Source organism: Alligator mississippiensis, chromosome 5 (assembly GCF_030867095.1).
Source record: "Alligator mississippiensis isolate rAllMis1 chromosome 5, rAllMis1, whole genome shotgun sequence".
Lineage (NCBI taxonomy): Eukaryota > Metazoa > Chordata > Crocodylia > Alligatoridae > Alligator > Alligator mississippiensis.
In genome coordinates, this window is record NC_081828.1 from 44,836,047 (window position 1) to 44,852,651 (window position 16,605).

The 16,605-nt window shown below is 40.6% G+C and overlaps 1 protein-coding gene across 11 annotated transcripts in view; it reads right to left on the minus strand.

Annotated features, from left to right (window-relative positions):
* Positions 1-16,605, minus strand: part of DNM3 (dynamin 3) — a 332,054-nt gene that overhangs the window by 263,537 nt on the left and 51,912 nt on the right. For all 11 annotated transcript variants that reach the window (XM_059728288.1, XM_019486507.2, XM_059728290.1 and 8 more), the window contains exons 3-6: positions 10,492-10,641; positions 6,166-6,369; positions 4,668-4,766; positions 3,627-3,787 (exon numbers count right to left, since the gene is read on the minus strand). In XM_059728288.1, coding sequence (XP_059584271.1) covers positions 3,627-3,787; positions 4,668-4,766; positions 6,166-6,369; positions 10,492-10,641 — 614 coding nt within the window. The remainder of the gene's footprint in view (positions 1-3,626; positions 3,788-4,667; positions 4,767-6,165; positions 6,370-10,491; positions 10,642-16,605) is intronic.

Here is a 16,605-nt window from a genome sequence, read left to right on the forward strand (position 1 = left end):
AGCTGAGCTGCTGCCTGCCCCATCCCCTATTCAAATGCAAGATGAGGCTTTTTTTCACCCATGCTGATTGGGGAGGGAGGGAAAAACCCTCATCTTGGATTTGAGTAAATACAGACAATGCTGGTAACATAACGGCCTTGTTACACATTACACATAGCACATGCTAATTTTAATTGGTCGTAAAATTAGCACGTTTTGAGCAGTTGCACATTAAGAGTTAATACTCCCTGTAATGTGTACTACTCTGACTTGCCCTTAGAAGGCTGGTGAGCCAAGCTAGGAGCCAAGCTAGCTCTGTGCCTACCCAGCTCACCTGCTCTCAGGGGCAGGGTAGGTGGCCCAAACTGTAGGCAGCAAGGGAGCTGGCAGGAACCCATTGGACCTGCCAGTCCCGGCTTGCCTGCCATCTGGATCCCCATTCCCCTTGCCAGATCGAGCCTTCCTCCCCACCCACCAGCCCAGATAAGGCTTGCCACTGTCCCACCCATCCTCTCTATTCTGGGGCTCCCTCCCTGCCACTCAGAACTCCCTCCCTGTCCCCACTAGTCCTCATAGCTCACCCCAACCATCTGTGTCCTCTGGCTCACCTGCAGCTCCCGACATTATCTTGGGGAAACAAGCAGAGAAGAGGAACCCACCAGCTGCCACCACTACTCTCTGAGCGAGACTCAGCCTACAGAGTGCCGGTAGTAGTGGCAGGCAGGGTCCCCTTCCCTGTTTGTCCCCCAGAAGCAAGAGAACTGCTGACCGTTATCTCTAAGAACTTGTGGTGATTGGGAGACGTCCCAGATGATTAGAAATGGGCAAATAGAGTGCCCATCTTTAAGAAAGGGAAGAAGGAGGATCCAGGGAACTGCAGACCAGTCTGCCTCAACTAAGTCCCTGGACAAATCATGGAGCAGGTCTTCAAGGAATCCATTCTAAGCACTTGGAGAAGGTGATTAGGAACAGTCAGTATGGATTCACCAAGGGCAAGTCACGCCACACAAACCTGACTGCCTTCTATGATGAGGTGACTGGCTCTGTGAATGTCATGAGAGCAATGAATGTGATATTCCTTTACTTTAGTAAGGCTTTTGATATGGTCTCCCACAACATTCTTGCAAGCAATCCAAGGAAATGCACTGGATGAATGGACTGTAAGGTGGATAGAAACTGGCTGGATCGTCTGGCCCAAAGGGCAGTAAACAAAGACTCGATGTCTAGTTGGGAGATGGTATCAAGTGAAATGCCCCAGGGGTTGGTCTTGCTGCTGGTTTTCTTCAGCATCCCTTAGCAAGTTTACAAATGACACCAAGCTGGGGGGGAGTAATAGATACTAGGGCTGTGTGAAGCTTTGGTCCCCAATTCAATTTGGCAGAGATTCCGTTCAATTCGGTGGCCATTATCTCCGAATCCGAATCGAATCAGGAGATCCTTTAATCTCTCTGAATCAAATCAGAACCCTCCAAATTGATTTGGACATAGACACAGCTTTAAATGTTTTTTCTACATTTCTCTAGGTAGCAGGTGGCTTGTGAACACTGTGATTCTGGGGTGCATGGAGTGTCCCACAGAAGAGCGGGGGACTCCCCCACGCACTTGGCAGCAGACCCAGAAGTAGACCAGAAGCACTTCCAGTCCACTTCTGGGTCTGCTGGGGAATGCGCAGGGGGGGCCCCCGCACCCCTCAGCTTGGCGACTGGTGCCTCCTGGGTCTCAGGGATAGCACCCAGGGTTCCCCTGTGGCCGACTGCCAAGCCAGGTGGGTGCAGGGGGGCCCTCAGCGCACTCCCCGGGGGACCCAGAAGTGGACTGGAAGTACTTCTGGTCCACTTCCAGGTTTGTCGCCGAGCACATGCAGGGCCCCCCCGCACACTCCTGTGGGACGCTCCATGCGCCCCAGCTGCACTGGTACCTCAAGGTATGTAGAAAAAATATTTAAAGCTGTGTCTATGTCCGAATCGCTGATTCTCTGAACCAACATTGAATCTTCAGATTTGGATTTGGCCGAATTGAATACGGGACAGTGATCTATATCAATTAATCGAATCAATGTCCCCGATTCAGGCCGAATCGAATAGGGCCCACTTTGCACGCCCCTAATAGATGTATTGAAGGGTAGGGCTAAGATTCAGAGAGACCTAAACAAATTGGAGGAGTGGACCAAAAGAAACCTCACGAGGTTCAATGAGGACGAGTGCAAAGTCCTGCACTTATGATGGAACAAGCCACTGCACCAATACAGGCTGAGGACTGACCAGCTAAACATCAGCACTGCAGATGAGGACCTGGGAGTTATAGGAAATAAGCTGAATATGAGCCAACAACATGCCCTTGTTCTGAAGCAGGCTAGCAGCATACTGGGCTGCATCAGTAGGATTGCAGCGGGGCGGAATGGGAGGGAGAGGGATAAAGGGGAAGGGGCAGGGGCCAGAAGCCCCAGTGGCTGGTATGTGCCCAGAATGGGAAATGGGAAGGGAAGGGGGATTCTTGCCTTTAGGTTCTCCCCTGGCTGTCCCCACTGTCACTGTGGGAGGCGACAGAGCAGCTGGGAGTGATGCCTCCTAGGATGCTGGAGGACCATTTCCAACCAGTTTTGGGCCTGTGGAGCAGTCACACATGACTGCAACATGAGCTGCCCAAAACCAGTTAGAGATAATCCTTGATGGAAGAGGATTATCTCTAAACTGCTCAGAGGGCCCTTAGTACATATTTCCTTGCCCTAATACATGGTCACTCCTGTTTTAAAGGCCTTTAACATGCATTTAAGTTACTGTGTAACAACACCCTAATGTCAATTGAAAAAGATGGTAAAACTTTAGGAAGTGTTTTATCTCAAATCTTTAAAATACGGTGTTTCCTAAAAAAAGCACACACAACAAAGATCTCCTAAACACAAGCCAAGTTGTAACAGGCCTCAGAAACCAGTTCTGCAGCACAAACTGAACTGCTGCTGTTCCTTGCTAGAAGACTTTCTGGCCCACACAGAACATGCTTCAACAGGGCCATCAAGTTACAGGCCTGATAGATCATGGCAGGAATATGTGAAAACAGCTAGCGATTCAGTCTCTTTCCTCTTAGAAACAACAAAACAAAAACAAAAAAACAACAGGTGAACTTTCCAAGATTCATAGTCTTTTCCAGGTACAGAGACAGAACTTTCTAAAACTGAAATCTGAGAACTGTCTCACCAAGGTGGACATGCAGGAATGGCAAGTGTGTTGGCAAGATGATTGGATTGGTTCATTAATTTGGAATGCCAATACTCCTTTCATCAGGAATTTAAGGATGTCCTTGGAACATACACTACACTTTTCATATTTGAACTTAGCTGAACCTGTCACTAAAACCTGAAGTTCGCTTTGCAAACAAGTTAATAACTGCTACCGGGGAAATTATATTACCCATAGAAAACTTGAACTCTTAGAAACTGAGTGGCTCAAAAGAGTAATAATCAATTTTGTCAGTTATATTAATCTGTAAATACACAGAAAACTGCTTTGCCTTTTGTGTTAGGAAAATAAAGGATTTACTCAGTTGCACTGCAATACTGATTTTAAAGCATTTTATATATACTGAGCTGGTCTTTAAAAAAAAAAAAAGGGGGGGGGAGGGTTTATTTACACACATTGTTTGGCTTGTACCTGATTTAAAACTTTTTGCAGATATGGTGTTCCCATCCGATCTGCCATATGCCGATAGGCTGGATGGGAAAGGAAGAATTTCCTTTCTGCCAGCAGAGCTGCTTTAATATCTTTCTTGCCATCAATGTCTTTCTGACTTCGGTTTACAACTCCAATATACCCTAAAACAAAATAAATCCAGAAAACGTATCCAGGCTGGCTTAGTTCACACAAAAATATTCAAATTCAAACATTCTGGGTATTGTTTTAAATAGTGTGATGAGGGTTATAGGCTGTAAAGAGTTCAGACTCGATACAAGCAAGCACATCTCCATGGAAGTCAAGGACTTAAAAATTCTGTAAAGTCTAAAATTGTGGTGTAAATTTTAAATGAAGTGTAAGTTGGGGAGAAACCATGTTGAAATGGAAAAACACTAAGGCAACAAACATGATAAAATAGAAAGCCTTGGTCCTAAGCTTTCCTGTCATCTGGTCTGATATCATTGTAGCTGGAATGCTTTCTGTGTAGGGATATTGAGATAAGAATCTACTCAGTGAGACTGTATTGTTCTAATCCAAAATGACTTTGAAATCTAACAGTGGAAATGAATATGTCTGTGGTTCCAGAAATAATAATAGAGAACGCTTCTGAAAGGAGGCAGAGCTTAGGCTATAGGGGCAGTATCAACATTCCAGTGGTTGCTTCCAAATTCCATCAAGAGAAGACAGACTCCTCCGTTGTGAGGATCAACAGACTATCACAAGAAAAGATGTTTACAGGTAACCAAAATTCATACTTCCCATTAAAAAACCACTGGCCCAGCCTGTTTTCTGATATTTTTTCTCTTATTGGAATGTTTAAGTATAGCCTCCTGTTACATTTGCTGTTTCACAATTTAGTGCAATGGTAAAGGCAATGAACTCAGGTTCCCTGTAACCTCTGCCTCAGCTCCAGAACACAGCACTACGTTAAAATTATGCTACCTTCTGGGTTGCTAAATACCCGTTTCCTCATCACCACTTTGCTACAGAAGCAATGGGCATGTGGATTTGAAAGCCTACCTCTACGAAGAGGGAGTAATTTGTTCTCCAAAATTTCTCTGGCATCTGTTCCTTCATCCATCAGATCCAATTTTGTGATGACACCAATGGTTCTAAGTCCTGCACCATCAGGAAAATAATAGGAAAATATCACTTAGGCTAAAGAAAACCAACACTTCATTGACCTGTGATGACTTTACTTACTAGATAAAGAAATAAAGTATTTTCTTACCAGTCTTACAGCTCTACTCAGGGAATTTTGTACAGGAGAGATGCATTTAAGTTATTGGTCATTTATTTATTTATTTATTTATTATTAAAAACTTCTGAAACATTTCAGAGCTAGGGGGAGTGCAAGAACAGAGGATAAATTCTGTGTACATCCATCATCTATAAGCAAAGGATCAGCATAACAAAGATTATGGATGTCTATTTATTTCTTTGATTTATATGCCACCCTTCCCAACAAAGGCTCAGAGTGGCTTACAATAAGAGTGCAGAACTTATAAAACAGGAAAACAAAGTAACTTAAAAATCAAGTATAGTATCAACATAAAATGGAAATCCCAGCCTAGCTTCACTTGCTAAACTCCTACCTAAACAGAAAAGTTTTAAAGTGCTTCTGAAAGATGTCCAGACTCAGTGTTTGGCAAACGTGAAGGTGGAAGGAATTCCAGAGCTGAGGAACGACTGCTGAAAACAGCCTCCTACACATTCTGTCAAGTGGACTTGGTCCTATCAACCACATATGAAGTAATTTAAGCCATGCTAAACAGAGACAAGAAGTTTGCTTGTTAGAGGCTGTAGTGCTATCACTGGTGACTAGTATTGCAGTCCTCACTTCTGGCAACACATCCTTTTTGGTTTGCTACTATCTCATCAAACTCCTCTTGAAGCCTACCTTTGACCTTTTATTCTTTTAAACTTCTATTTGTTACTGGAGGTATTGTAACAGACTATCCTTCCAGAACAAAGATAGACTCAAGATGTCTTGAGTTCATCACTACCACTGCTCAGAGAAAGAGGAAATGCTTGTAGTAATTCACAAAGTTCACAACTCTTACGAGATTTGCATTTTAATCCCCCACATGGCAGGGGACTGGTGTTATTATGTTGCCAACCTAAACTCTTCTTGTTGTGTGCATTACCTCAATGAGCTAGCCACTCCCAGAAAACAATCACTTTATAACATTTATAGTACAGAAGTACCTAAAGGCTACCATCAGCATGAAGGTCCCTCTGTGCTTCAGTACTGTTCTTAGGGATGCATAACCCTTTCCACAATGAGGTATATTTCATGCAATTGCCATAACTTGGTACATTTTAAACTACATTTATAATATCTTTTGAATTCTCCTGCATGATCAGAAATCCCATTCTTTTGATGTCAAAATTTAAGATTTTCAGAATCAATGTTGTTCTTCCGCTGTTAAATGCATTGTTTACCTGAGCACATTATAATATGTTTTAACTAACAATATTTTTAGGACAAGAAAGGTGTACATTCTTTCATACTTACCTTGAGGGTCTACTTCTTTAGCTAACTTCAATGCATCCGAGTTGGCAAGATCAGTGTTGGCTGGAGTCACAGCCAGGATCAGACAGTTTTCTCGAGAGATGAATTGCATAATCATCTCTCTTATCTGTTGTTCAATATCTGGAGGTTGATCCCCTACTGGCACTTTAGTGATTCCAGGCAAATCAATAAGGGTCAAGCTTAACACTGAAAAGACACAAGACCACAAGCCTTACTAACAATACTGCACACCTAGGTCCCTGCTACACATTCAAATTAAAGCTGGATAGAAACCAGCTATAGAGTTGTTACAATCTTGAAGCACTAACTTTGTAGCTGATTGGGTCTTTTTATAGCTGGACAGTTATTTTTGTCATAGATAATTACTTTGCATGTGTGGCTGGTATAAATTTATTGCATGATTAACCAGTTAATTGTGTAGCATACGTAACATGAAGCCGGGAAAGAGTACGAATGAATCAAAAGTCTGAAGTCCTAGTGAATATTGACACATCAATTTATATAGTTTACTTTAGAAGTACAGAGAACCTTATATAAACTAGCTTTAAAAAGGTACACAATATTTGTAGCACAATGGCAACAAACAATTCAAATCAGGACTTAACATAACTTACAAAATTACAATTATCAACAGCAGCACTTTTCAACTAGTGTCTTACTTCTAAGAATATTATTAGATACTAAACATAGAATTTGTGAAAAAAGGACTGTACATATGCTAGACATTTCAAAGTTATCCAACAAACAAGTTTTACATGCTCTACATTACAGGCCAATATCAATACAGGTAATAATTTAATGAGATGGGCAACCAGGGCACAATTCCTGATCACCCTCTTAGAAGGGGCACAAGAGCTGTAGCTGCTGTCATTCTTGGCCCAGTCTCTGATGCTGCTGTAGCCAGCCCAACCCCTGCTAACATGATGGGTACTAAAAATAAGACAGCCTCAGTGGCACAATGCTCTGCCCAGTCTAATTAGCTCTGCTAAGAGGCAACGTATATTATTCCACACACAATACCACACTACTATAGCTACACTGCTCCTGGAACCCAAAGTAACTTGGGAATCTTTGCCTGACCCTGCAGATTTCTGTGTAAAAATCCACTACGGGACTAGACTGTCTCTCTTAGGAAAAGGTCGTTTTAGGACTCAAGAGGCTGAATTGATTTTTGTCATAACCAAATGAGTTGAGTGCCCCTGTCACAATAGAACTGCCCTGAATAACCGCAGTTACTTTCAAATTTGGTACGTTCTGCCTCATTAGCTATTCCCACCTGGCAGTCTGTTATTGGCTACTCTAAACGTAAAAAAAACCGTGCAGCTTCCGCCCAAGTCGGAGAGCTCTGAGCACGTGGTAGAGTACGGAGAACTTTGCCATGTGGCAGAGAAAAGCTGGCAGACTGATCACCCTCCAACACCTCCCCGTCACAGTCTGTTCCCAACGTATCCTTCATCCTGCATGCTTGTTACTGTCTACAAACTCGCCGGCTCGTTTTGTTGCCAGTTACCTGTAACTACACAAGCAACCTTACCACCTGCGTCGTGGCCACCAGCGGCGTAAGTAAAGTTAAAGTAAAAGTTATTTTGCAACCAATACGCTGTGTCCCGCCTCTCCATCCACCAGCCCGCTTGACAGCTGAGTAATCAGCGATCCTCCTCAAGTCGGCTCCGGCCGTCTGAGGCAATTTTATCACCCAATGAAGGTTTTACTTAGCTACTGAGTATGGATCCACACAGTGGTCTTTATGGAAGGTGGAACCTAAGAAACAGGTGATAGCTTTGAAAAGCTTACCAACAGAAGCTTCTTCAGACCTGGCCCCAGAGGAGACCACTGTTCCAGTGTAACGGTTCTTCAGTTTTCTAGAACTTTAGAAACCAGCTGAACTGTAAATTGGATTGTGCACAGGATCCGACAGAAGTGAAAACAAACTGGAAACTTTCTCCCCTCAAGAAGCACAAGTACCAAGCTAATAACTACAGGCAAGAAGGTGTAATAGGATCAGAGCAAAGTAGTGCTGGAAAGGACCTCACAAGGTCATTTAGTCCAGCGCCCTGGTCAAGGCAGGATTGTCCTCAACTAAACTATCCCAGCCAAGGGTCTGTCTAACCTGCTCTTGAAAGTTTCCAAGGATGGAGATTTGAAAAGTTCTTTAGACAGCCTGATCCAATGCTTGACCACCCTTATAGTCAAGAACTTCCTCCTAAATTCCAACCTAAATTTCCCCTGCTGAAGCTTGAAGCTATTGCTCCTAGTTCAGTTCTGTACGGTCACAGAGAAAAGCCCATCTCCATCCTCACTGTAATTACCCATCAGGTATTTGAAGACTGATATCAAATCCCCTCTTCAGTCTCTCTTCTCCTAACTAAACACCCCTAGTTCTTTCAGCCTTTATTAAGTCAGGCTTCCAAGACCTCTAATCATTTTTGCTGCTCTTTGCAGAACTCTTCCCAAACTGTCCACATCCTTCTTGAAGTGTGGGTCTCAAAACTGGACACAGTACTCCAGGTGAGGCCTCACCACTGCTGAATACCGTGGAAGAACCATTTCCCTTGATTTGCAAGTGACACTCCTGGACACTTCTTGGCCATTTGAGCCACTTTCATTATAGCTACCCATTTTAAAAGCAGAAGTAGAGATGACACAACTGAGAAGCAGTACAACTGCAAAGCAGATGACTGCATATAGACATGAACTGGTTTATTATGAATTATGACTTGGAAGGTAGCTACTCACATTTTCTTGGATCATTCTCAAAGCAGGGCATATGTGAGCTCTGCTAGGCAGCATTGCTGGAGGTGAAGACAACTTTGAGACAATCAAAGCTTTCAGACATCCAAGCTTTGATCTCAACCAACTTGAACAGGACAGTAAATATCTTAAGGCAGGCCAATATTTGGGCCATTCAGTCCCCAGCAGGTTCTTTTAAGACATTACTGAAATGAGGTCCAACCAAATGAGCACAGCATTTTCAGGAGCTAAAATTCTGTCAGTAGAATCAATTTGACCATTCACAATTACAGGAAATTCTCAGAAGTCGAAGTAGGAACAATAAAAAAAAGGGAAGATGGAGATTTTCATTATGCTATCATAGGATCGACTTTGCAACTGAATGCCAACCTTACTTGTGGGAGCCAAAAAAGGGTGGTTAGTGAGTTGGAGTGACAGGGTATTCTTCTTATACAGCCTCCTGAGCAGGAAAAAAAGGATTCCCAGATGGAGGAGACCATGTAGATTAAACTAAATCATTTGATTTAGGCAATACCTGCTGTACTCAAAGGACTGTACCACAGCAGGTGACAGGAAACACACACACACACACACACACCCCTCAGCCCTTCTATTGCTCAAATTATTCTGAACATCCAAGAGAATCCTCTCCACTGATGAGCTATAAGGCAAAGCATGATATCCCACTCCAGCTCAGCTCTTAATAGTTGTGGCAGGTTTGTACAATACTGAAGCATTTGAGTGCAGAATGTTCCCACTTAGAAGATTAAAGCTGTCAGTCAGGTACAGCATCATCCCTGCTTCTTCCCCTACTTATTTAAGCTCTTTTTGTTCTTGATCAAGACATCAGTTTAGACGGAAAGAAAAAAGGCCTTGGCAAAAAAAATAAAAACATACAGAGATATTTTTTCAACAAAAGGTAGCAACCAGTGGGAAAGCCTTCTTGGAGGAAGTTACAAAGCAAAATGTTTTTTCTAGACTAGCTACTACCTATCCGCTTGACAGATGAGGGAAAAAACCTTTATGGTCTATGCCAGGGGTCAGCAATGTTTAATAGCAGGTTGCTGCTTGCAACCTAGCTTCCACTGCTGGATGACAACCCTACACAGAGCCCAAGCCCTCCTTGCTCTGTGCCAAAGACTGCTCTTGCATCCCCTTACTGCAGCCTTTTCTTATCATAACCACTGGTGATTGGCAAGACCCAAATTCAGTAGTGAGGCTAAGCACAGGTTGTAGTAGTAAGGCATCTCTCAAAGAATGCAGCTTGACATACCATATCTTAATATATTTTAAAATTGGTTTTCAGTGATTGTATCCACTGTAAAAAACAGGGACCTACAATAGGCCAGTTTCACAATTCAGAGAGGTTTCAATGTTAAGGAAAAGAGAAGGATCTTAGTAAGTACAAGACTTTTTAGAACATATACAAATTACACACTCAGAACCTTTACTTGAAGCCACTTTTATGAACTGTGTCTTTCTGGAAGTTTACTTGGTCAAACGATGAGAACACACACACACAAGTGATTATATATAAATGTTAAACTACTGAATACAGGGTAGAATGGCTTTACTTACCATGTGGTGAATATACTCTTAAATTAATAGGTATTGAAGAAATGCCTTTATTCATTCCTGTTACTCTGTCTGTTTCAGCTTCAATTTCTTGACGAACTTCATCAAAATCTGTAAACTTCCTCCCTTTGCAGTGTAGAAACTCAGCATGTTCTGTAACAAACATATGCGTTTTACCTAAGGTTTTTAAGATTACAAGACAATTGTTTTGTAATCTTTAGATAATAATGCCAAAAATGCATGCTGAACTCATTGAGGAGTTCAGAAGTGTCGTGAATATGAACACACGTTCTAAACAGCACTGCTACAGATGAAAGACAGCCCAGAATGAAAAGGGTTGGGTTAAAAAGGGGGTTTACTGGATATAATTATTGTTTTTATCTTTTACAGCCCATCCTCTGAAGCAACATATGGGGTTCAAATAAATAAAACGTAAATTAACGGACGAAGAAACAGATCAGTGTATTTACATCTGATTCCATTTACCTGCAATGTATCACTGAACCCGGGAAAAGGAATACAAGTTGTGTGCCATGAGAAAATTATTTTTTTCCTGAAATGTTAAGATTCCATGTTACTCTGTATTTTAACAGAGAATCCCTGTACATTTCTAAATGAAACCTAAACATTCATTTTTAAGTACAGAGACCCTCATTTTCCCTGGAGAATCCATATGAAATCCCAGCAGTATAAATTAAAAGCTTTAGAGATTTCCCCAACTCTTTTTGATGATTCTGCATGGGGGGAAAAAAAAAGAATTTATAATATATACATTTCACCAGTCACCATACAACTTATCCTCCTGCCCATGTAGAATATCTGTCATGAATCTCCCTGCTTTGAAGAATGGTTGATATATTCTCATTTTTTGTTTTATTTCTTTATTAATCATAGGATTAATCTTCTTATAACCTTGCAGCCAAGTCCTGAAGTGTACAGTCACTCTCCTTTGTACTTTTCTACCCTGTCAGTTGTGTACCAGAAGCATGATTCATCACCCTAGAGTTGAAGGTTCTTCCTCCACACGGAGAAATAGTACATAAAGTCAACTCCACTAGTATAGAGGCAATTAGAATGGCTTGGTATATAATTAATAATCATTAATGCAATTCCTGATGATGATCTCTGATCCAAATGAACTGTGGTTTTAAAGAAAGAAAGAAAGAAAATGGAGTAAATGGGGGGGAAATCTAGGAATTTAATTCTTTGCATTTCAATCAAATTTAGCAGTACCACACGGGATTAATCCACATATTTAATCATATTTTCACAGAGGAAGATATGTTTGTGTAGATGAAAAAAACTTGCTCAGGACACAATAGCAGATGAGACTGGCAACAGCTGGATTGAGCTGTGATTAAGAAAGTGTAACGAGCATCAGTAGTTTCCTGAACCTTCCATAAGCCATTTTCTTACTGGAAGTGATATCGTCTCAATTGTACAAAGAAATGAAATTAAAACATAAAATGTATGCATCAAGGATGATAGCTAAATAAGCTGAAAGCAAAAAGGGAAAATGTTCTTCTCTTTAAAATGTTGCAGTCCTTCTGGTTTCAAAAGTACAGGTTAGGGGGAATCCAAAAATAATATTAATGCCTTCTTTGAAGCATATGAAAAATTAGGAAATGTATTTCAATAGATGATCTATAAAAATATTGGTAAGTAAAACCTTCTCGGTTACCTTTGACAATTTACAAATTCTAATGTAACTTTTGTGATTTTTTTTTTTAGAAAAGACTGTACAAGAACATTTAGTAGGGGTTTTACACATGCAACATATTAAATTACTTCCAAAAAGAAGGTATGTCTGAATTTTTTCAAATATATACATGATCCACAATATTAAGTAATTAGTAACCCAGTAGGCTAGCCACATCTAGAAAGATTAAGCTTGTAAAACATCTGATCACAGAAAATGGAAGACTGCTGTCAAAATAAAATTATGCTGACAGCTTGGTCCTATTCTGATAGAATTCTACAAAAGGAAGTCCTTGTGTAAAGAAAACTGCATTCTTATCTACAGTTTTCATATGATGGCTCATCAGATATTCCAGGAGAATATTGCAAAACAGAAACAGTTAGCATTTAGTGTATGGTCTGCTTACTCCATGGTGTGACGGATACAGCTGATGTTAAAAGAAGCTTCTCTTTGTTCCACTTGACTCTTAGTAAAAGAAAGAGACCCTGCCTGTTAATGTCAGTAATAACTATCATGCAACTTGAACGAAAGACTGTACTTAACCAGGTAAGTAACCATCAACAAGAAAATAGATCCAGTAATATTTGTGATCTCTCCAATTCCAAAGACTTAGGTTGAAATAAAATGCAAAACCTATGAAGTGTTATGCACCAAGTAAGTCTGCAGAATAAAAATTAAATTAAACAAGTGGGGCTTTGTTTTATCCCCTGCACATTTTGGACTGCCTTTGATAGTGCAACCAACAGCTTAATTCTGCTAGTGTCACCATAAAAACAGGTTTGAACATAATCCCCTGAGGTCCCTTCCAACCCTAATTTTCTATGATTAATAAAGCTTTCATGCCATAACAAGAAATATTAATGGTTACAATAGGTTTTCCTTATTTTTTTTGTTCAAATTGCCCCGCAGAAATTAGTCAGCAAGTAGAGATGACCAATTTTTAAAAATTGGATTAAATATAGGTCAAAGATGAAAGAGCTCTCTGCCTCAGTCTCCCCTGCATATGGCTCCCTTCCCATTCCAGGCAGACATACTGGATACTGATCTGATAATATGTAATTGTTTTAGATTGACTCTTCTTAATGCCTAATTTTCAGGTCTCTCTTCTTAAAACCCAAGGCATGTTAAGAAGAGAATACTTTTCAAGAGAGTGAAAGAAGAGCAAATATATAAAACTTTTTTCCACCAGAAGCAAAACAGAAAGCTACCTAATTATTTCAAACACCACCTATTTAAAAGCCAGTGCTGCATTTTAAGAATAATGGAAGACTCACAAACAAAAAAATTCCAACACATTTAATTCTGTGCTATAATGCAGTGGTTCTCAACCTTTTGCACCTTACGTCCTACCAACCATTTTGTCAAAAAACCCTGGTCCCACCCTGATAAAAACAAAACCCCACTTTTCCCAAGAAGTGTATTCCCAAAGAATCTCAAGCCTGCAGGCCCCCTACCTTTCTCAGGAATGCCACTTTATTCAGATAAGTCCCATCTACACAACCTTTGCGCCCCACTAGTTGAGAAACACTGCTATAATCTACAACTACAAAAGTTGTGATAACAGGCTACTTCAATTTTGATGACAGCAGAAGAGTCCTACAAACTGGCTAGATGGAATAACATGTTTCCAAATAGTTCCTTTTATTTTATCTTTTATTTCTCCCCACATCATCTAGCTTATTAAATAGGACTCGCCAATTATACTATTAAAAATTAACTATGATTTATGTTTTCAAAGGACTATCAAACTACAGTTCTCAATTATAAACTGATCTCACAGATAGTAACTACTATGTTAGTAATGTCTAAAGTGAGGCAGGAACCTTTTCCACCTTGTGAATATTTCAGGAGTCCAGAATTATTCAACATTGTGAACTGGGACAAAATCTGATGCCTTTTGAAGGTTTTTGACAAAAAATAAAAAAAGATGGCATGCATATCCCAAAATAGCAGCTAGTGGCAAAATTCACTTAAAATAGGGGAAACTGGGTTCAAGTCTGGATGATCTGGAGAAAAGACCTGAACTGAGATTCCCTATATTCCAGATAAGTGATCTGACCACCAGGGAGTCTAGAACTCTGGTGATGTATATCAGTACATCTGTCATTTTGATCAAAGCCCAGTGTGAGTCCGTTTCAAGTCCAAGTTTTGCAGCAACAAGAACAAAACAGTCCGCACCTCACCTGAAAAAATTCCCCACCTTTTCAGTTGCACTCACTGGAATTCACAAAGGTAACTGGGCTAAAAACTTCTAAAACCGAGGTTCCATCCATGTTGGAGTATAAGTGGCATTGCTGGATCAGTGAAAAGTTTTTAAAGATGCAACAGTGTCTACTCAAAATATATTACAAGCTCAAAGGCAACATTTCCCCTGTCCTTGCACAAAGGGTAGAAATCCTCAGGGTTCATGGTGTCTCATTAAAAGATATATCTGCGAGTAAAAAAAAAAAAAAAAAAAAAAAATTTGTCCCATTTCATATGCAGAAGTTGTTTAAAGTAGACTTGTAACTGCTAGGCAGTAGAAAAAAAATGAGGAAAATGACAAGAATGCAAAAAAGGAAGCCTTTTAATTTAAGAGATCTCATCCACAGAGTGGGTCAAGGCCCTGGTAGCAGGTCAGTAAATTTCCTGGGAAGCTCTGTTGTTCTACCATGATTAATCAACCTAATGAAGTCAACCCCCAATGTCCGATTGAAAATTTTGCTTTCCTTTTTCATATGTTTGAGTAATCATCAGCCTTACTCTTCTTGACATTGCAGCTTTAGATGCTCTTGTCAGTGACAGAGAAACCATCCAACTCTGTAATTGCCTCTGCCCTTGCTGTATATCAGTTTGCTCTTCTTACGTCTAATGATTACTTTGGTTTATATTTAGGATAAGATAATTCTGGATTACAAATGAAGTCAGGGTCTTGCATGACATGAATTGGTAACACTACTTTAGAAAGGAATTCTGCAGCTTAATAAAGAATCCAGTCTGTAAAGAATTAAAGAAAGGGCTATTTAATATTCTGTGGGTGTTTCTACAAGAGACATTTACTGCGCAGTAGACTAATTAGCTGCTCAGTCAAAGTTGCGCATCTACATATCTGACCCTATTAGTCTGGAGTAAACTAATTAACGCTGCAGCAGGATAGTATTTGTAAATACTACAAGTATTTACAAGTATGTGCAGACCAGGGTTGGCAACGTTTTTGGGCAGAGTATCAAAAACACCCGCAACCTTGACTTGCAAGATATTGGCATGCCAGGGGCGGATGGCAGAGAAGCTGCGAGGGGCCGAATCCTTATTGTGACGGTACAGCCTTGGCACCTTCCTCACCATCTGCCCCGAGGTGCAGGTGCCAAGCAAAATGCCTTCATATGCCACGCTTTGGCACTTGTGCCAGGGATTGCCTACCCCTAGTGTAGATACTGCCCTGGCTGGGGTACAAGGGTGCTTCAGTAAAGGGGCTGATTTTAAAGTAGAATCCTCCTTAGTCTAAGGATAGATGTGTACGACTTGAGACTTATAACCAGTCTGACAGATTTAATGATATAACCTCTCAAGTTTCAAACCACAAATTTGGATTTTTGCACAAAATGAGCATCAGAAAAAAATTCAAAGACAGTTACAATCCAATACAAACAAAGATATCTGGGACAAAGGAGAGGCACAGTTCAAACTTAGCAGGAAACCTAGCACAGCGATTATACAGTCCATGATTTATTTTGATGGCTACTTGAGCTAGAAAAAAAAAAGTGAGGGAAGCCATACATCTGGTTTGAACATGGATACACACTTTGAGCAGAAGACACCTAGTTTCCTACTGCTGCTGGAGTCAAAGAAAAGAAAAAGTTTGTCCCAAAATCAAGTTTGCCCTTGTTTGTGGTGTGGCCTTCAGGGTACACTGTTATTTCTCTCCACCACTTAACAGTGTCTATCATCAGACCGCTTCCTTGAGGTCCTACTAGTTCTTCAGCATTTATGCGATGGTATCACCAAAAAAGAAGTACAACACTCCCTTTCCTCACGGATGTTACATGCTGCCTTGGCAACACTTTTCACAGACAGCCAACAGATACGCCATGTGGACGCTTATGGAAATAGACCTGGAACACATCTAAGTATGCAGAATCTGTCATAAGGAGGAGTTTTGCACCTTTATCTTCCATGAAAGACAAATCACAGCATTCAATGCTTTGCACATGTTGGGCACAATGCACTAGCTCATCCAAGAGCAGAAAATCCTTACTAAGAGAGAGCTCTTTAGCATCTCATATAAAGTCTTATAATTTAATTCTTAACTAATAACAAGACTATGGAACATAACAAAACACTACCTCAATTTTGTTAGCTTAAGCTAACCTATGCACCAAATTAACAACATCTATTTAAAGTTTTAGTTTTGAGTAACTGACGTGGAATGTGTTTGTGTT